This window comes from Camelina sativa, chromosome 5 (genome assembly GCF_030686135.1).
Source record: "Camelina sativa cultivar CO46 ecotype springtype chromosome 5, ASM3068613v1".
Lineage (NCBI taxonomy): Eukaryota > Viridiplantae > Streptophyta > Magnoliopsida > Brassicales > Brassicaceae > Camelina > Camelina sativa.
This window is the reverse complement of record NC_141884.1, coordinates 7,596,139-7,616,251: the sequence shown is the minus strand read 5'-3', so window position 1 is coordinate 7,616,251 and position 20,113 is coordinate 7,596,139. Positions and strand designations below refer to the sequence as shown.

Here is a 20,113-nt window from a genome sequence, read left to right as displayed (position 1 = left end):
TAGTTTAGTGATTTGTACTACCATGTTTCTACTACTATGTCACAATTTAAATTCTAAGTTTATATTTTAGTTTCTATTTTAGTTCTTAAGTTTATATGCGGTCATAAAATAATTAAAAAGTGATGTGTAAAGGTTGAAGGATTTGACAAAACTAAAACAGAACTATACAACAATTCGAAAACACAAGCAACACCGCGTATATATAAGAAAACTGCGATTGAAAAATTATGTATGTCATGGTCGTACTCGTATATGCAATGTGTTTAATGGGCACACTTTGAAAGTGAGCATAGTGATAGTCCACTTCATGAGTCCGGAATGCATTTCACATACCCATTAAGTTTAGGAATAGGTTATCACTTATCCTTATCCGTCAAATATATTGCTTCAACTTTATAAACAATCTATAGCGCAATTTTGACTCTTTATAGTGTCATAGACAGGCAGCTGTGATGTGGTAGCTCTGATTTTGGTGTGATTCTATGAGAAATTTATCATCAAATTCATACCAAACAGGCAAACAAAGTTACATTAGTAGTATACTTTCCAAAACATGAGTTCATATTCCAAAAAAATAATAATCATTTTGGTACAACAATAATTTCAATCACACTTTTCATTTCTTTGCTCTGTATTATTTCTAATCACTAAAACAACGTAACCCTAGCAAATAACCTATACACAGAGATGTCCAAAAACAACACTAAAGACGATGATGCTCTGAGACAAACATCCACCCAAAAACAGAACCTAAACTGTGGTTGTCCAGCAGGAACCTTACTCAAGATCTACCATTAGGAGCAGAAGCAGCAATGGCTAATTTCTCCGACCGGAGGCTGGAACTTGCTTCTGAAGTGTTCTCATCGGAGGATTCCTCCTCCTCTTCCTCCTCCTTCTGCTCTCCATTTTTCTTCTTGGCATTGAGAAACCGACCACCACATCCTCTTGGCCGTCTTATAGCATGTAAATGCCGAGATTCATGCATGTAGGGCTGAATACAAGAACATGTTAGAAAGGAATCAACTAAAGAACTTACAGGTTCAACCTGCCAAGGAGTTAATGTCTCTATTTCGTGCCTCGAGTTTTGCCCGGGATTGCCTGCGCCTGAGTATACCGTGGTATTGTTTTGCGTTGACAAAAACAGGCTCCTCTACTGCATCACATTGCAATGGAACCCCTGGTTGCTGCATTCCCATTAACTGCAATTGTACCTGACCAAAAAAAAACTTTTTTCAACAAAACAGAAGCAATTTTAAATATGAAGAAACCGACATAGGGGAGGAGTAATAATACATACCCCAGCCCAGGATAGGGATGTGGAAGATACTGTTGCTGTGCAAAGACGCTTCTGTAGTAAGGATCTGGATACGGATAGAGCCCATGTGCCTTCAACACCAACACACACACACAAAAAATTATAAGATTCAAAAATAACCAAAATCACTAATATTCTTACCCTACAAAAAAAAAAAAATAATAATAATAAAGGAACATATATGTCAAATATCCAACGATTAATATGTTTGTTTCAAATGGAAAATAGGAAATGAAGATAACTAAATGTTTGTTACTTAAAATCTGTATATCTCAACCATCTCAACCAAGTTAGATAACAATAGTTGATTATGGTATGATGATCAGTGTATATATGATCTATCGATCGAGAAGAGCTGAATAGATACCGAGTTGATTTCAATTTTACGATTTTTTCTTCTAGTCTCTTTCTCTGTATACACTGTACAACTCACATTAGGAAATAGTTATTAGCATCAAAATCTCTACATTATAAACACAGTCTATGGCTAGAAAATGAAGTACATAATTTTTATAAAGATACTTGTGAAAGTATAATGGGACATGTTATATGTAAATTAGTTTATTTCAGACAAACATAAATGTGTAAATAACTTACTAACTAAAACTATTCTATAAAAAAACTTTCGATCCATTTTTGTACAAAAAGATCAAACATATGGGTGGTCAAAGCTTGCTTGGACAAAGCAGAGCCCCTTGGCTGCATCTTCATATGCACTCAGCTTAGTCCAGACTTTGACCTTCTAATCAGACACGAGTTTGGGAACTATGTGGTTCAGCAGCTGATAAGGAGGTTCAAGCTCATGAATCATCAACTTTCAGATCAACTCAACTGAATTCTGCAAAACAGCAGCGCGGAGCTACAGGGCAATGAGTGGGGAATTGAAGTTCTGAGGACATATGACCTTTGCTAGTGTGTAGGAACCAGTAATCTCAGAGCTCAGATGGGGATCCAGTGAATAGGAGGAGCCAATGAACATATATAGAACCGGAAGATATGGGTACACAACTGATTCTTTTAGCTGCTGCAAACGTATAGCTCTTGCAAATACATATAATGGTATGTAAGACTTGTATTTTCCTTTAGCTGCTGCAAACATATAACTCTTGCCAATACATATAGGAAGGCATATAATGGTACGTAAGACTTGTATTTTCTTTCCTTTAGCTGTTGCAAATACATATAGGAAGGAGGCAAGACCTTTTTCACAACATATTGCTGTATATCAGCTTAGTTTCTTTTTTTGGTAGAATACAAGGAACAATTGGTTGAGCCTTGAGACATCTTAATCTTGAATGGTTGTGACTTGTGAGCCTTGCGATGTGATTCTTGAATGGTCATAAGTGGTTTTTTTTCCTTTTCTTATTCTTTTATTTTTTCTGTCTGTGTCTCTTGTCCGAGTCTTACTCCAACCCTTTTCCTCTTACAAAGGTACGCCTCTCTTGTTTGATTTCTTTCAATATTCTTGATTCTCTTAGCTGCTGCAAACGTATAGCTCTTGCAAATACATATAGGAATGCATATAATGGTACGTAAGACTTGTATTTTCTTTCCTTTAGCTGTTGCAAATACATATAGGAAGGAGGCAGGACCTTTTTGACAACATATTGCTGTATATCAGCTTCGTTTCTTTTTTTGGTAGAATACAAGGAACAGTTGGTTGAACCTTGAGACATCTTAGTCTTGAATGGTTGTGAGCATTGCGATGTGATTCTTGAATGGTCGTAAGTGGTTTTTTTTCCTTTTCTTCTTCTTTTAATTTTTCTGTCTGTGTCTCTTGTCCAGGTCTTACTCTAACCCTTTTCCTCTTGTAATATGTTACTCTAACCCTTTTTCTCTTGTCCAGGTCTTATATACTCTAACCCTTTTACTCTAAACCTACCATCTGAGACGGGTTTGTGGACTTTCAAGACTTTCCGATATCGTCCCCATATGCACAATGTGGCTGACATCAATCCCATTACCATCAACGGAAACATTTACTGGTTCGCCTTTAACTCTGACTACCCCAATGTCTATTCTCGTGAGTTTGCTATTGTATCCCATGATTTGTACGCTGATGACTCTTATGGATACCGAGTTATACATCTCCCTAATGGAGAGCTACACAATGAGATACGTGCAAGATGTTGCTCCATTTGTCAGGGCTATCTCATGTATGCCAACTACGTCTATGCAAACGAACGGATTATGTTATATTTGTGGAAGCTAGAGAACGAGGAATGGCACTTAGTTTCTAAAGCCCTCACGGTCAATCCCCTTTTTGACCCCTTAACCATAAACCCTTTTGATGGTAATACAATATACCTGTGGAGCGAGACGTTTGGAACTTTTGCATCTACTAATTTTTACCATGGACAATTTAAGGTTCATAACAACTTGGAACGTAGCAGCGACGGTAGCACTCTCAGTTTTGGCGGAGAATGGCACAAGGATACCAAGTACAACCTCTTTATACCATTTACTTGGAGTTTTGTTCTCCCGCGGTGGCTGCATCGGATCCCTTCCTCGCCATCATAGTGAATTGTTTCTTATTTGATTTCAACTTACTTCCCTATGCTAGAGGACAAGGTCTAGGACATATGGTGTTTCGTTTATTTTGACCATTTCTGTTCTTTTATTTATTTTATTTTCTCTGATTTGGAAAAAAAATATGGTGTAAGGACAAATGGTGTTTCGTTTATTTTGAGCTTCTTCGCCTTCATAGGCTTCTAGGAAACAGGTACTTTTTAACTCGGAGTCATAAGTTATCAAGTTTGATACTACTAAATCTATAGCGCAATTTTGTTGACTCTAAATCTATCATCAAATTCATACCAAACAAAGTTACATTAATAGTATACTTTCCAAAACATGAGTCATATTCCAAAAAAATAATAATCATTTTGGTACAGCAATAATTTCAATCACACTTTTCATTTCTTTGCTCTGTATTATTTCTAATCACTAAAACAACGTAACCCTAGCAAATAACCTATACACAGAGATGTCCAAAAACAACACTAAAGACGATGATGCTCTGAGACAAACATCCACCCAAAAACAGAACCTAAACTGTGGTTGTCCAGCAGGAACCTTACTCAAGATCTACCATTAGGAGCAGAAGCAGCAATGGCTAATTTCTCCGACCGGAGGCTGGAACTTGCTTCTGAAGTGTTCTCATCAGAGGATTCCTCCTCCTCCCCCTCCTCCTCCTTGTGCTCTCCATTTTTCTTCTTGGCATTGAGAAACCGACCACCACATCCTCTTGGCCGTCTTATAGCATGTAAATGCCGAGATTCATGCATGTACGGCTGAAAACAAGAACATGTTAGAAAGGAATCAACTAAAGAATTTACAGGTTCAACCTGCCAAGGAGTTCACCTTCTTTGACTTAATGTCTCTATTTCGTGCCTCGAGTTTTGCCCGGGATTGCCTGCGCCTGAGTATACCGTGGTATTGTTTTGCGTTTACAAAAACAGGCTCCTCGACTGCATCACATTGTAATGGAACCCCTGGTTGCTGCATTCCCATTAACTGCAATTGTACCTGACAACAAAAAATGTGTTTTCAATAAAACAGAAGCAAATTTTCAATATTAAGAACCTGACATTGGGGAGGAGTAATAATAATACATACCCCAGGATAGGGATGTGGAAGATACGGTTGCTGTGCAAAGACGCTTCTGTAGTAAGGATCTGGATACGGGTAGAGCCCATGTGCCTTCAACACCAACCACACACACAAAAAACAAAAAAAAACATTAGCATCTCAGTTCTCAACTAGAGAATAATGAAAAGCTTAGCATTCCTTGGAAATTTGGAATCATTACTATCTCAAGCCTTGTTTTCAAAGTTTACATTCGTCACCAAGTCTAATATTAGCAGAAAAGGTGATAATAATCATGGGACGAAAGAAGTCAAAACCTTCCTGCTTGAAGCAAAAGTCGAGATTTAGGCTTTTGTAAGTAACAAGAGAAACACTTGTAAGCATAGAAAAAGAGTGAAACTATAAACACAAAACATCTAATAACAGAAAGCATGATTACACCAAACATCTTATAACAGAATCAAGATCAAATTCTTGAGATTTTGGTTTAGAGAAATTACCACGGCCTCTGAGTAGACAGAGGTTGTATCAATAGATTCAGAACTTCGTCCTGAAGGAACCGATGGTCGGGTTTGGGAATCAGGACGTTCTTCTTGCTTCCCATGACTATCATTCTTATCTGACCAACCAACACAAGAATCAGTTAGGAAGACAAACGTTTAAAGAAGAGAGCATAAGAAGACGGGATGTTTCAGAAAGAGAGACAAAACCAGAAAGCTCATGAACTGAAGAAGTCATGTTTCATGTGACTGTCCTTAGTTATAGCTTCCAGGAACAAAACTGAAACAACAATAACAAAAGCACAAAAGTCAGTAACCAAAAACATCCCAAAATCATAAAACAAGATTGCCATCATTTTCAGAGAATCCAAGCACAATACAATCGCAACCCTACAATCTAAACCAAACACAGAACAGGAAAAAACCAATCTTTAACCTCTAATTTCAGAACCCAACTTACACAGCAAAACCATTTATACAAGAAACGAGATGATACAGTACAAAGGCTAGAAAATTTCAAAAATCTGGTGGGAAAAAAGAACAAAAGGAGTTACCTGAATTTTATTTTTAAAAAAGAAAATATTAAGCTGATTCAATCAATCTCTGGATCTTACCCTCAGAAAAATCGTTAAAGGTCTGGTCTTTTTTTTGTTTCTAATGTAGGAAGAAGACGAAATGACGAACAGAGGCCTAAACCCAAAGAAACCCTGCTTGTCGTTTTCATGTCAAAGCCTCTACACTTCAGAGCGTTTTTCTTCAGTACTTACAAACATCTTGCCGTTTATGCGTTTGAATACTCAACGAGTCCCCACTCTCACTGCTGATAGGTCAACTCAAATGAGTATGAGCGAAAAACGACAGGACGTGCAATAGTAAAAAGGAGGCAAATACAATGAGGACAAGTGGCGAGACAGCGATCGAGATTGTAGGTAAAGACGGGCAGATCTGAAAAAGCTGCCCGAATAATGTTCTCATTTGTTCAACTCCACTAGTTTTTTTGCTTGACCCAACTTCTGCCCGTTGCCCCCACACTCGTGAGTCATCGAAGAAGCGTCGGTATCGAAACCGAAGATTCTTCCGTTTCGCTTTTGGTTTTGTTCGAATTTTAGAGACAATTAAACCGAGTGTGAATTTTGATTGGTTTGATTTCGGTACACGGTATGGAAACAAAACCTTTTTTAGACGAGTGAGATAAACTTGAAAGAAGGATTTTAACAACACTACACCCTAACCATAATCTATATATCCTGGTCGATGATTCAACAAAAAGAACTATATTATATAAACATATTAAAAGCAAAAGAAGAATTGAGCATCACTACCGGTTAACTACTTACTTAACTAGTTAACCTGGTGTAAAACTGTAAATTAAACGAAACAGTCGTTCATTCACATATAACACATATAACATCAGTGAAAGAATTGTTCAAAAATTCTACCGTAATTTTCTGTGATTTTACAAAATATTTAAATCATTGTGATTTGAAACTATATAACTTAGATAATATTGTTAAGGCATTTTTTTTTCCATCTTTTGTAGTGTTATTATTTCTTTGAAAGGGATATAAACTTAAAATTATTAAAAAGTAAACAAAAAATAAATAGAAATGAGACAAAATACATCAAATGGATAGAAATAAAGATAAGGATGAGATATTCTTTACTAACTGTTAATTTAAGAATCGAACTATGGATCAAGTGTTGTTTTGCCTAGTTCCATATTTCCAAACTCTAAAGTAAGCTTCTTGAACATGTTATGTCCAATGCTTTTAGTTTCAAATCAACGTTTTCTCATTTTCTTCTTTTTTCAATTGCATCTAAAATCTATGAAATATAGAAATATAGAGTTTCAAACATCTACAGATGTGAGGGAATTTACTAACTAAAACTACCAACAAATTCATTTAAATCCTTATACTAATATCACACTATATATCTTCAATATTTCAATATCAACCATTTTCACAAAAAAAAAAATCTAGACATATTATCCAAAATATAGATCTGGAATATAAATTTTAAATTATCTTCTGAAATCAAAAATAAATTGAAAGTTTCATACTACACAAACAATATTTATCAAAGAGGCTACGAAAATGTATAGACCAAAAGAGAGTTAGAATTCCAAAAGAGAAGTTATAAATAAATATAAATTTCAAATTTGCAGTAGAGATGAAGGATTTTCTGTATTACAGGATCTTATTTTCTTCATTGATTATTAGATATATCCCTCGTAGTGGTAATACTTCTGCTGATCATCTTGCGAAATGTGCAAGAGGTCGCAGATTATGTTTTTCCCATGTAAGTTCGACGGTTCCTCATTGGCTCTCTTTAGAAGAGAGTTCTCAACCGTGAACTAGTATATGGAGTTTAGACGAAAAAATAAATAAAAAAATATATATATATATATATATATATATATATATATATATATATATATATATATTTATGGCTGGATTGGTTCAAGTCTGGGACACCTTTTATTAGTACTCTTTTAAAAGAATTTAGATAACATAATTATTGGATTAGGTGGACAGGACTACAATGATTTTGTATTAGGTAGAACCTTAATGATTATGATATCTACTGATCATTACTATAAGTTAACCAAAATTCTGTCGAATTTGCATAAAATTAAGTTTTACCAACACATTTTAATGAATATTAAAATTATATCAATCATACTATATGATATAAGTTGCACCATTAAATTTTTATTTAACCCAATTAAGTAAGTAATATTGAACTTTGAAATTAATGGATTGCTTCCAACTCACAAAAACATATACACAATCCATGATGAACTTAATTTGTTGGAATGAGCTAGACCGATTTAAACAGGCTTTTACTATATTTCATCTTTCATGAACAAAAAAAAATAATGTTAAGAGTCAAACACAGAATAATATACAACATACATTAGTGATAGTGTGAATACAAAAGACAAAAATTAGAGGGGCATTTTGGTAAAATCAAGAAAAGGAGCTGGCACTTAGCTCTGTTCTCGAGAATCTCGGAGTCTCCCGCTCCGGTCTCTCTCAGGTGTCGTACGCGCCTCTCTTTCGCCTTTTCTCCCCTTTTCTCCCCTTTTCTATGCGTTTTCTTCGGAAACCCTAAAACGCTGCAACCGAAGAAACCGTTGAAATCGAAGCTGTGTTAGCTCTTCTCAAAGCTACTTGTAAGTTTGCTTCTCCCTTATGCCCGTTAAATTTTGATTTTTATTTTTCTAGGATTTGTAATATCTCAATTCATTAGATGGGTTCCTCCTGTTTCTTATGGAATTGGTCTTGATTAAGAAACCAGGAACCTTTTGTTAATTCCAGTGTTGTAAAGTTTTGATTTTTTTTATTGGAATTGTTACTAAAGGAATCCCTCCCTTAGGGCTATTGAGAGAAAGAGTGGTTTTATGGAGGAAGAGGTTGTGATGGCGGCTGAGAATGGTAGTTTAGAGTTTCATGATGACAGTTTATCATCATCATCAGCACTTGAGATTAATGGTCTTTTAAAAGAGAATGAGAATCCTGATGTTGATTTCCTCGAGGATTTAGATTCTTACTGGGAGGATATAAATGACCGTTTGACTATCTCAAGAGCTGTCAGCGACTCCATTATTAGGGGAATGGTTACTGCTATTGAGTCTGAGGCTGCTGAGAAGATTGCTTTGAAAGACCTCGAGTTGTCTAGGATTAAGGAGAGGTTGCTTCTGTACCATGTGGGTTCTGAAGAGAATGAATCACCTTTGGTGCATGATAAGGCGTGTTTGGATACTCCAGATGAACTTACTCGGGGGTCTTTAGGCAGTCTTAAAAATGAAGCGAGAAAACAGTTGATGATGCTTGTTAAAGAACTCACCAATTTGAGAGAGTATATTCACATCAATGGATCAGGCGCCAACCTGGATGAGAAATTGGGTTTAGACAGCAGTCTGCATGAGACCAGGTCCAAAACTGTTGATAAAATGCTTGAATCCTTGAAGAGCATTCTAGAGACTGTGGTGAAGCGGAGGAATGATATGGAAGTCCCTTCCTCGTTGCAGCATGAGCATGATTGTCAAAAAGAGATTGAAACTGCAGTGGTGACTAGCTTTGTTCGGAGTCTCAGGGATGAGTATGAACAGAGATTGTTGGACCAAAAAGCTGAATTTGGTGGTAATAGAAGTCTGATACTTGGGAATATCAAAGAGATTACTGGTCTGCGTCAGGAACTAGAGGCGATTCGTAAATCGCTTTTGGATCATGAAAATGGGGACATTGAGGCAGGGGAGGAAGGGGACCGGAAAAGAGTGGAGAAGTTGCACCGAAAGATGTCGGGAAGCCTTGGTTCAGTTTCTTTAGTTAAGGATAATGGTAAGCATGAAGAGAGTTCTATTGACTTAATGCCGGAGAATAATGAGACTTTAAAGCACCTGTCACGGGAGGATTTGATCAGTCACTTCAAGATCGAGATGAATAAAATGAAGAGAGACCATGATTATGAAATACAAAACATGACAGAGCAATGTTTTACCTATAAGCGCAAGTATTTGAATTTACAGGAAAGGGGTTCTTTTTCTTTTGTGGGGAAGGATAAGGAGCTAGAGGCGCTGAAAAAGAAGATCCCATTTGTCATCTCTAAATTGGATAAGATTTTGATGGAAGATGAAAAGTTGGTGTCTGAGGGTAAGCACGATGCTGATGTCAAACGCCAAGTGGATTCTCTTCTTCTGGAAAATCGTCAACTGAAAGATTCACTTTCAGATGCTGCTGAGAAGATGTCACAGCTTTCCCAAGCTGAGGCAGATCATCAAGAGTTGATCCGAAAGCTCGAATCAGATGTTGAGGATTCTTGTGTTGAAGCTTCTATTTATAAAGATGTTTATGGGTGTTTTGTGACAGAGTTAGTGGGCCAGATGAAATGTGCAAAACAGGAGACAGATTTAGAGTACTGTATGTTGAAAGATGCATATGAGTTGATACTGGAAGATCTTGCGAGTAAAGAAGCCCGTGAAAGGAAGAATGAATTTGAAGACTCTTGTGTCGAGGCCGTCATGATGGAAGAGTGTTGTTCAGTCATATGCAGAGAAACCTTGAAGGAAGCTCATCAGAGAATCGTAGAGTTGAACATGCATGTAACAGAAAAAGAAGAAACTCTGAGATCAGAGATGGTTGACAAGGAAAGACTGGAAGTGGAGATGCATAGGCTGGGGTGTCTCGTCAAGGAGAAGGAGAATTTAATCCAAACAGCTGAGAATAGCTTGGCTACAGAGAGAAAGAGATTTGAGTTAGTCTCTCAACAGATTAACGATCTGAAATCACAGATAGAACAGCAAGAAACAAAGATTCAGGATAAAAATGAAGCACTGAGAGTTGTTTCAGCACGGGAGTTAGAGAAAATAGAAGGTTATGAGACAAAGATATCCAATTTAAGAGAAGAGTTAGAGTTAGCAAGAGAGGGTTTGAAGGAAATCAAAAATGAGAAAAGGAAAACAGAGGAGAAGTTATCAGTGGCAAAAGCAGAGAAAGAGACACTAGAGAAGCATCTTGTGTCTCTGGACTTGGTGGTTCCTCCTAAGTTGATAAAAGGGTTCGACATTTTAGAGGGTTTGATTACGGAGAAGACGCAAAAAACGAATTTTAGGTATTTTATCTCTGTTGCTTTCTTTATCTTTAGACATGGATATACAAGTACTTTATCCTTGGTTCAACAGCATGCATATACTAATAGTGTGAGAAATTTTTCGGGACTTAGGTTGAAAAACATGCAGAGTCAATTGTGTGATCTGTCACATCAAATCAATGAAGTCAAGGGGAAAGCATCGTCGTACAAGCAACGGCTGGAGAAGAAGTGTTCTGACCTCCAGAAGGCCGAGGCCGAGGTGAGTATGATTGCTCTTGTCGCAAGCTTAATACTTTTACATGCAGTAGTAGCTATGCAAACTGTTATTGGATTCAAAAATAATGTGTGTATGGTTGTTGAATCACAGGTTGATCTTCTTGGAGATGAGGTTGAAACTCTCTTAGATCTTCTTGAGAAAATATATATAGCTCTCGATCATTACTCTCCAATCCTAAAACATTACCCTGGCGTAAGCGTTCTCTCTTTCTACACATTACCTCCTTTTCTATTTAAGATTGATTTTTATAATCGGACTATACTTATGACTCTGCAGATCATTGAGATCTTGAAGCTTGTCCGGAGAGAACTTAGCGGAGAATCAAAGAGACCATTAGATTGATAAGTTGGATCTCTTCCACACTAGTTTTTTTTATTTATGTCCCTTTTTGTACAAATCTCTCAGGATATTTAATGTTGTTGATCTTTAGTTTTGTTTAGTAGATAGGGTTTGGAAATGTAGTAATGTATTGTCAGCAATCGCAATATGTGATGTTCGATCACTGAATCTTTTTATAATCTTATAATACAGTTAAATTACGTTAAGGAGAGATAAATCAAACATATTGAACTTACAAGTTATGGAATTTGATCCACCAAAGACAAATGCAAAATCTATACCTTGTGATCATAAGAAGTAACTCTGAATATCCAATCAGTGGAAGGAAAGATACAAATATATTATGGCCAATATGACTTAATTTGTGGTCGTTTCTGTTTTTGTAAAAGAAGATGAGTTGTAGTCCTGATTAATTTGGTCTTCTTTGATGTAAACCGAATTGTTTGCCCCAAAGTGTCCTAGACTCAGGTTGCGGCCGCAGACATGTGTTGGCATATTGAAGGCGTGATTTGTGGAGCTGACGTGTCGATGCCAGCATCATAGCACCGCTCCAACAAGCTTGCGATACTATGTAAAGCTTCAACGTTTCATGATCCTTCTTCTTCTTCGTTCTTCAAGTAAGACGGCACCAAAAAAAAAAAAAAACTCATATTCAGGCAATATAATGAAGAAGACCATCAAGGTTAATTAATCTTTTCTGTCTCGTGAGTTTTTTCGTGTCGTTCAAGTTTATTGGGGTTTGTTCGTAACTTAGTTCTTGATACCTACTTGCAGAACTCAACTCACAGTCCCGAGAAAATACTTGTGCATGCTGTGAAGGTAATCAATAATTGAATGGCACCATGAAAACATGGTGTTAGCTAGTGAAGTTCTGTTACGTAATAACTTATTGGTATAACTCTATTTTGTATCCAGAAGCATAGATCAGCTACTAAAGATCTCAAGAATGCTGTGAAACTCAAGGTACCACATCTCGTCATGATTTGTGATCTGTCTATCTATGATATTTGACTTGATGAAAGGTTTTTTTGCTTGTATATCTAGAACCAGGAAAAAGAAGATCACGTACGTGTAGAAGAAGAAACACCTCATGATGATATTGTTGATGTTGAAGATGATGATTGTAGTCATGACCATGTTGTTGATGATAATGCTGAAGATGATGAGGAAAATGAAAGATGCTGTAAACGTGAGTTTGATCATGGATACCATCTAGTGAAAGGCCAAATGGGTCATAGCATGGAAGACTACATCGTAGCTGATACCAAAACCGTTAAAGGTCACAATATTGGGTTATACGCTATATTCGATGGCCACTCAGGCCGTGAGGTTGCGGATTATCTGCAGAACCATCTATTTGATAACATCTTGAGTCAGGTTTTAAAAGCAAACACTCACTGTTCCCTTACTCAAGGATTTGTCATAAAATTTAAAGACTCTGTTGTTGTTTCTTGAAGCCGGATTTTTGGAGAAACCCTAAGAAGGCAATCAAGAGAGCATATAAGTCTACGGACGACTACATTCTCCATAACGTGGTAGGTCCACGAGGTGGCTCCACGGCTGTGACGGCTATATTGATTGATGGGAAGAAAATTGTGGTTGCAAACGTTGGAGATTCAAGAGCAATCTTGTGTCGTGAAAGTGATGTAGTCAAGCAAGTTACGGTTGATCACGAACCTGACAAGGAGAGAGACATTGTCGAGAGCAGAGGCGGCTTCGTCTACCAAGAACCAGGTCCCTTCTTTTCTTTTTTCTGCTTAGAGTGTGATTTTAAACAATCTTTGGGTTATTGAACACATATCTTCAAATAGTTAAGAGCCTTGGTTTGTCTTTTTTACTTAAAACCTCAAATTTGTGAGGTTTACTTATTCACTAGAAAAGGTAAAAAGTTGTGTGATGAGTCATATTGGGCATATCATTAAACCCGTCCACGCATATACGAGAATTTAAAAAAAAAAAAAAAAAATCAAATACTTTCCATACCATATGTCGATCGAGTACGTCTTCTCATCATGTGAAGTCGTGAACTGATATATAATATAATGCGCACTGGTACGTAGGCAGGCGAAGCTGAGACAAACTCCACGACGAATCTCCTAGAAGTCACATACTGACATACGTACGTACATACGTCAACGTCGTTACTCATTTGCATCAGATATAAAGGCTATCCTAGATAAGATAATTTACATATCATGCTTAAATTAAAATATCTATAAAGAAAGCGAATCCCATGACTAGTAAGACACTATTTGCAAACTTAGGCTACAAGTCAAGTGATAACCATATATATAAAACTTCACTTGAAAGAACAACAAATAATAAGAGGAAACTATGTCAACAAGATTAAAAAAAAAAAAGGAAAGAAGTAAAAGCTAAATAATGTAAACAACCAATGATTATTTGACAGGTATCACATGAATGAGGGAGAAGAGAGCGTCACGGTTAGGTGATGATGGTGGGCAGTGGCGGAGTCAGAACTCAACTTTAGGGGGGTCAAAATATTTGTTTTCTTAATCCTCAAGGCTTACACATCATATGCTTCACTTGAATGAGAGTGTTAAGAGATAAGCTAAAAGGGTCTATGTTCCACAGAACAGTTCCCTTTTTACTCAGCACACTTGTGCTATATCATCAATACAAATAAAACTCAGTATGCTACTGCTACCACCTGAATTCTGAAGTAATAAAACTTGCATTTGTATGTTATCACTTATCAGTTATCACTGTCATAATAAAGAGTTTTCAGAAACAGCTTTGCAGAAAACTTCTTCTTCTTGTTACTTAGTTTTTCTTAACCATCCGAATGCAAACAGTAGTCACCGCAAGTGCACAACCTCCATCCTTCAAATTTCAATATAAATTTAAAAAGACATGATAGGCCCCATAATCTCAGATTCTAAATAATCACCATCTAGCCATCTAGTTAAGGTCATCAAGCCAAAAGCAATAATCAGTTTCTCGTTTGGTATCACAGAGAATCCTTCATATAATCTGTCACAAAGTATATTGAGGTGATCTAATACATGTATGCCTTCAAGATACTAGCTAACCAAATGATCAAGTTATAAATTATCATATCACCTCATTGAACACGCTAAGGGGATCCTTGCAGCTGTGAAAAACATTTCCGATTAGAGAATCCTAATTAGACATTTTCAATCATTTCACGATGAATTATAATGATATCAACCATCTACATGTTTCAGACTTTCAACACATAAGAGTTAATATATTTTTACTAAATTGTGGAGAGTGTAATTAACCATAGTTGTTTGGTTGGTGAGTTTTGTGTCTATGGGTTGTGTAATTACGCGTGATATATATGTTATTAGTTAGTTTCTATATTTAAACTTTGGTATTTTTATTGGTACTCCAATATGGTTTTATAATACAATGTTATTGTTTGTGTTTTTTTTTTGGTTAATGTTATTGTTTGTGTTTGTTGACTAATGATTCAGAAATTTGAATCGAGAATTTAATATGGATAGATTTTTTTTTTTTTTTTTTTTGTGATTTTTGGGTTTGATATTACGAAAAGGTTCAAAGAAATGGATAACATAATCACTGAACTAGGTTATAGTCCACGTCGTATAAAAGTTTCGACAATAAATGTTATCATTTGTTTTGGAATGTAGTGTCGTGAAAAAAGTTACGTAATTGTAAAGGTCAAGATACATTATGATTACTACGTTAATAATGTGTGTGTGTTATGGTCGTATATTTGGATAGATGAACGAATAACATTAAAGTTTATTGATGAAATTAAAACAAATATAAATGTCATTTACTCATTTTAACATCAATAACAATTTTTACAAACTTAATTATCTCTTTAATATTAGTTAAAATGTATATTGGACCTTGAAGTTAAATGAAGATTCTGAAGTATTTTTTTGGGACAAAAAAAATTATTATTGGAATTAATAATGGATTCTCGAGTAAAGAGGATATAAAAAAACACATGCAAATACTTAATAAGTTAACAAATAAGTTAATGGACGTAGTTAAGTAATAAATTAGATGATGCTTAATAAGTTAATGGATGTAATTTAGTATTAAACTAGATAATGTTTCAGCGGTTTGAAGTTAATATAACAAAATATATTTATATATTTTTAAAAGAGTTTAATAATTTATTGAATAAATTAATTATTTAGTTTATATTATATAAATATTATATTAAATATGTATCTTTCAAAACTTGTATAAAAGTGCAGTATTCCTTCTACTCGACCATAATTTTTTTGACATTTTTTTTTCACCAGAACTCTTGCTTTGGCCCAACAATTTTACTGATCATACTATGCACAGATTGAGAATGAGATACTCTCTGCTGTGAATTTTCCCATTTTGTCCTGAGTTAGCTTATAGCATGTGTCCCATTTTGTCTCGCAGGAACTCTCATTGAAACTAGGGAACGTAAAGAAGAAGAATAAGTAGAAGGCCAATCTATTTTACCTTACCTAAGAAGATTTGCCATTACTAATTTGTAAACATATTAGAGACGGTCTGATATTAGTGTAATTGAATTCCTCCTACACTACACATAAGAGATAGATTTTCAAAATTGTAAAAAAATTAAAAAACATATATGTAGTTCTAAAGATAAATACAAGGATGATGCTTCTTTTGGGATAATAGTCACAGCTTCTTTGGCTTCTTTGTATCCACATTCAAGAACAACAAATAGGAAGTCACTGCAGCAGATGGAAAGCAGCCAACCCATATATGATCTTGTATTGTTAGTTCATCATGCAGAAGTTTCATTTTGTGATATGGGAAGCCGGTTCTTGAGATCCTGAATAGAGCACATATACCTGCTTGTTTCAGTAGTCTTCCCTCAGATTCGTATAATATGTGATTTTTAGCTAGTGAGAGAACTCGGATTCTGAAGTTAATGTTTTTTTCCCTTCACCTGTGGGAATCTAGAGAGCTTCATGAGTTGAGTATAAGCAAGCTTTGCCTCACCATCTCTGCAGGTTGATGAAAACATGAATATCAGTAATATATACTATAAGAACTAGGACTCAGACCCCCTGCGATGTCGCGGGGGAAGTATTTTAGAAAATAAAATAAATTAAATTCAAAATTTAAAATTATACGTTATGAAATTATTTGAATGTAATAGAATAATTTGAATATATAAACTGTTACTAAAAACACAATCATCACAATTAAAACTTATAACAAAAAAAAATATATGTAGAATAGACGCAATTTTGCAAAACATATTGTTTAAAGTATTATAACTATAAGATATTTTTAAGAAGAATTATGGTAAAGAGCTACAATTAAAAAAATCATTATGAAAAAGTGATCATAACTGAGAATATTGAACTAATGGTTTTAATGAGTAAATGTAATTATCTATTAAATAACTGTAATTATAAATATTATTTAATAATGAGTGAAACTGTATCAACGAAAAATTCAAATTAAAATACACAACTTTTAAAAACAAGATAAAATAAATTTTAAATATTAAAATAGTTTTTAACGAAAATTTACGATAATAGATGCAACTATAAATTATATATTAAGTTTTATTAAATTTCTATATTACTATAATCATTTCTAAAATTTTAGTTAGATTATAGAATAACATTAAATATTAGATATTAATATTCAAATTATTTAGCTTCAACATAAAACGAAAAATTTGTATCAACGAACAATGATTTGTTACTTATTGATGAAGAGTCAAATATATAGAGAGTTCAAAAAATATGACTATTTAAATAGACACACCTATTAGAACGAAAAGTTGTGATGAAAAAGTATGAATAAAATATAGTGAAAAGACACAACTCTACAATGAACAAATATAACTGTTTGAGTTTTAAAAAAAAACAAATAAAACCAATTTTTTTACAAAAAGTCAGTTCTCATTTATTCAGATTGTTATTATTATTTTTTTAAAAATATTAAAATATTTGTTTTAATGAAAAGTTAAGATAAATAGACGCAACTGTAAATTCTATATTAAGTTGTATAAAGTTTCTCTATTGCTATAATTAGTTATATTATAGAATAACGTTAAATATTAGATATTAATATTCAATTATTTAGATTCAAAATAAAATGGAAAATTTGTTTCAACGAACTTATTAGTTAGTGATGAAGAGACATATATAAAGAGAGTTCAAAAGCATGACTATTTAAATAGACACACCTATTAGAACGAAAAGTTTTTCATCGAACTCTTGGAAAAGAATCTAGGTATTTTCATTAAATTTTTATATATATAATTAACTAAAATTTGTAAATTAGATTCATCATTCCAAAACTTTTTTGTTAAATCAAAAATTGGAGAAATCTTTTTACTTTTAAAAGAATGAATGCTAGAGAATAATTTAGAGAGCTGTAAAAACCTTTGAGTTTGAAATTTTATATTATTTTGTGTCATGGCAAAAAAAATGAAAACAGTTCAAACAGACAAATATATATATAGATTTTAAAATATACAAATATTCGAATAGATACAACTCTACAATGAACAGTTGCAACTTTACAAAAAAAACCGTTACAATGAACAATCACAACTTTTTGTAAAACACACAATTTAAATTTTCTACAGATTTTTTTAGAAAATTATCCAAAAGGTACGATTGAAAAAATAAAATTTTTGGTGGCATTTATTCGGATTGCTATTATATATAGGTGTTTTTATTAAATTTTTATATATAAAATTAACTAAAATTTGTAAATTAGATTCATCATTTCAAAAATCTTTTGTTGAATCAAGAATTAGAGAAAATTCTTTACTTTGAAAAGAATGAATGCTAGAGAATAATTTAGAAAGCTGTAAAAACCGGTTAGATTGAAATTTTATATTATTTTGTGTCATGGCAAGAAAATGAAAACAGTTCAAACATACAAATATATATAGATTTCAAAAGATACGAATATTCGAATAGACACAACTCTACAATCAACAGTTGTAACTTTACAAAAAAAACCACATAGATTTCAAAAGATACGAATATTCGAATAGATACAACTCTACAATGAACAGTTGCAACTTTACAAAAAAAACCGTTACAATCAACAATCCCAACTTTTTGTAAAACACATAATTTCAATTTTCTACAGATTTTTTTGGAAAATTATCCAAAAGTTACGATTGAAAAAACACAACCTTTGGTGGCATTTATTCGGATTGCTATTATATATAGATTGCAGGGGACTGGATTGTTTTTCCACAAATAGCAAAGAACAGCTCACTCTGGTACTTTGCAGAATCCAGCGTGGTCTATTAATACACTAGTCTTTGGAAATTCTGTGCACAGTTTGCAATGTGCAGATCCAGACCCTAAATAAAGAAAACAAAATAAGTTAAAGAAAGTACTTGGCGTAATCCACACAACTTTGGAGAACAACAAAGGTCAGAATACTACAACCAGACCTTCATGCACATAAAGCCAACAGGCACACGAAGCTGCCCTGCTTTAGAGAACAAGGCTTTGCCAACAGCATTTGTCATCTGTGTTGTGAAAACCATTGAGTTAAAACTTGATCTAAGGTCATTAAATTGGTACCTTCTGTCCCGATAGCCACAAATAGGGATTAAACCGAACAGCACGAGATGGTGAGAAATGTTAGTTTGAGATGCTTTGACATAAGTATAACCACCACCTAACAGGTATATATTCTTCTCCAGAATCATTGTTTGAGTTCTTAGAGGGCAAGGCGTCACTGACATAACCACCAACAGGTATATATTCTTCTCCAAACTCATAAATTGAGTTGGCTGGAACGGAAGCTGAGCCAATTAAATCACGTCCAAGATCATGCCTAGAGCTTGTCATTGTTGCATCTCCCATGATCCCAGCCAGGCTCACAAGGGTCATAATATCCTCTGTTTGTTCCATATGGTAAGTCTAGAGGTATGCTACGAGGAGTAAACCACTGGAACTGCCTCAAACTTAAGGTGTTCGATTCGCCGTCAGACCACAGACTTTCATGTGCGATACCATCTTTTTCATTGTACTTGTTTTCTACCCAGCCACTTGCAGTGTGTCTCAGGTTCTTCGGGACTCTTCGATCATTAACAAGAGAATTATTAGTTAAAGCATCAGTGCCAAAGCTAGAATTCAGGTTAACGTCAGACGTGTCTCCAGAGTACTCATTCCCTTTAGTTGGATCAACCTCTACGCCAATATCAGATTCATCCTCAAAAGCATAATTTTCTGCTGGCATATACGATCACGGGCTTCTCCTGCAGAAGTAACTCTGAAGGGAAACTCACGGTAAACATCTCCATCTGTTTCTCCTGCATTAAGATTCCGAAAGCAGCGATCACCAACTCTATATCTCAGACTCCTATTAGCTTCTCTAGTGGCTTTTACAAGTGCAGTTTTCCCTCAGACAGGATCTGTCTTCTTTCTTACTTCAACAGCCTCTGAACATTTCCAAACAGAGTGTCAGACCACATAAGAAAGCAAATCAACCCACAAAGATAGTTCGAGACTATAACCATACTAAGGCAGAGATGTT

General features: G+C 34.7%; 4 protein-coding genes across 7 annotated transcripts; 3 read left to right on the top strand and 1 right to left on the bottom strand.

Annotated features, from left to right (window-relative positions):
* The first annotated feature begins 3,247 nt into the window (after nt 1-3,247).
* LOC147943356 (F-box protein At3g28330-like) lies at nt 3,248-3,835 on the top strand. Its single transcript, XM_087512219.1, has one exon. It carries the CDS (start codon nt 3,248-3,250, stop codon nt 3,833-3,835), a length of 588 nt encoding a protein of 195 aa, XP_087368345.1.
* Nucleotides 3,836-4,158: 323 nt separating this feature from the next.
* On the bottom strand, nt 4,159-6,194 carry LOC104786085 (nuclear transcription factor Y subunit A-4). Of its 3 annotated transcripts, none has more exons than XM_010511415.2 (6): nt 6,018-6,194; nt 5,614-5,683; nt 5,404-5,522; nt 4,934-5,017; nt 4,679-4,843; nt 4,159-4,608 (listed from the first exon to the last, which is right to left on the bottom strand). In XM_010511415.2, the coding sequence occupies exons 2-6, from the start codon at nt 5,639-5,641 to the stop codon at nt 4,396-4,398; spliced, it is 609 nt and encodes a 202-aa protein (XP_010509717.1). In that variant the 5' UTR covers nt 5,642-5,683; nt 6,018-6,194; the 3' UTR covers nt 4,159-4,395. The 3 variants fall into 3 exon arrangements, with proteins under 3 accessions (XP_010509717.1, XP_010509716.1, XP_010509718.1); XM_010511414.2 differs by having other exon boundaries at nt 5,958-6,095; XM_010511416.3 differs by lacking the exon at nt 6,018-6,194 and adding an exon at nt 5,864-5,993.
* Nucleotides 6,195-8,188: 1,994 nt separating this feature from the next.
* On the top strand, nt 8,189-11,820 carry LOC104786084 (WPP domain-associated protein). Of its 2 annotated transcripts, none has more exons than XM_010511413.3 (5): nt 8,189-8,581; nt 8,770-11,019; nt 11,131-11,257; nt 11,366-11,467; nt 11,552-11,820. In XM_010511413.3, exons 2-5 carry the CDS (start codon nt 8,810-8,812, stop codon nt 11,615-11,617), a joined length of 2,505 nt encoding a protein of 834 aa, XP_010509715.1. In that variant the 5' UTR covers nt 8,189-8,581; nt 8,770-8,809; the 3' UTR covers nt 11,618-11,820. The 2 variants fall into 2 exon arrangements, with proteins under 2 accessions (XP_010509715.1, XP_010509714.1); XM_010511412.3 differs by having other exon boundaries at nt 8,268-8,581; nt 8,785-11,019.
* A 384-nt stretch (nt 11,821-12,204) lies between these two features.
* On the top strand, nt 12,205-14,366 carry LOC104786083 (putative protein phosphatase 2C 28). Its single transcript, XM_019245771.2, has 5 exons — nt 12,205-12,296; nt 12,389-12,433; nt 12,530-12,577; nt 12,659-12,991; nt 13,072-14,366. Exons 1-5 carry the CDS (start codon nt 12,279-12,281, stop codon nt 13,405-13,407), a joined length of 780 nt encoding a protein of 259 aa, XP_019101316.1. The 5' UTR covers nt 12,205-12,278; the 3' UTR covers nt 13,408-14,366.
* The last annotated feature ends 5,747 nt before the right edge of the window (nt 14,367-20,113 follow it).

Bases quoted from the DNA above. Each gene is read 5' to 3' on its own strand.
- LOC104786085 (XM_010511415.2), bottom strand. From the start codon at position 5,641: ATGACTTCTTCAGTTCATGAGCTTTCTG. The intron at 5,018-5,403 runs GTAATTTCTCTA...TTGGTGTTGAAG, and splicing joins CTGTCTACTCAGAGGCCGTG to GCACATGGGCTCTACCCGTA. The intron at 4,844-4,933 runs GTATGTATTATT...TTTTGTTGTCAG, and splicing joins TTCCACATCCCTATCCTGGG to GTACAATTGCAGTTAATGGG.
- LOC147943356 (XM_087512219.1), top strand. From the start codon at position 3,248: ATGCACAATGTGGCTGACATCAATCCCATTACCATCAACGGAAACATT.
- LOC104786084 (XM_010511413.3), top strand. From the start codon at position 8,810: ATGGAGGAAGAGGTTGTGATGGCGGCTGAGAATGGTAGTTTAGAGTTT. The intron at 11,020-11,130 runs GTATTTTATCTC...TTCGGGACTTAG, and splicing joins ACGCAAAAAACGAATTTTAG to GTTGAAAAACATGCAGAGTC. The intron at 11,258-11,365 runs GTGAGTATGATT...GTTGAATCACAG, and splicing joins TCCAGAAGGCCGAGGCCGAG to GTTGATCTTCTTGGAGATGA.
- LOC104786083 (XM_019245771.2), top strand. The intron at 12,578-12,658 runs GTACCACATCTC...TTGTATATCTAG, and splicing joins AGAATGCTGTGAAACTCAAG to AACCAGGAAAAAGAAGATCA. The intron at 12,992-13,071 runs GTTTTAAAAGCA...TGTTTCTTGAAG, and splicing joins TTGATAACATCTTGAGTCAG to CCGGATTTTTGGAGAAACCC.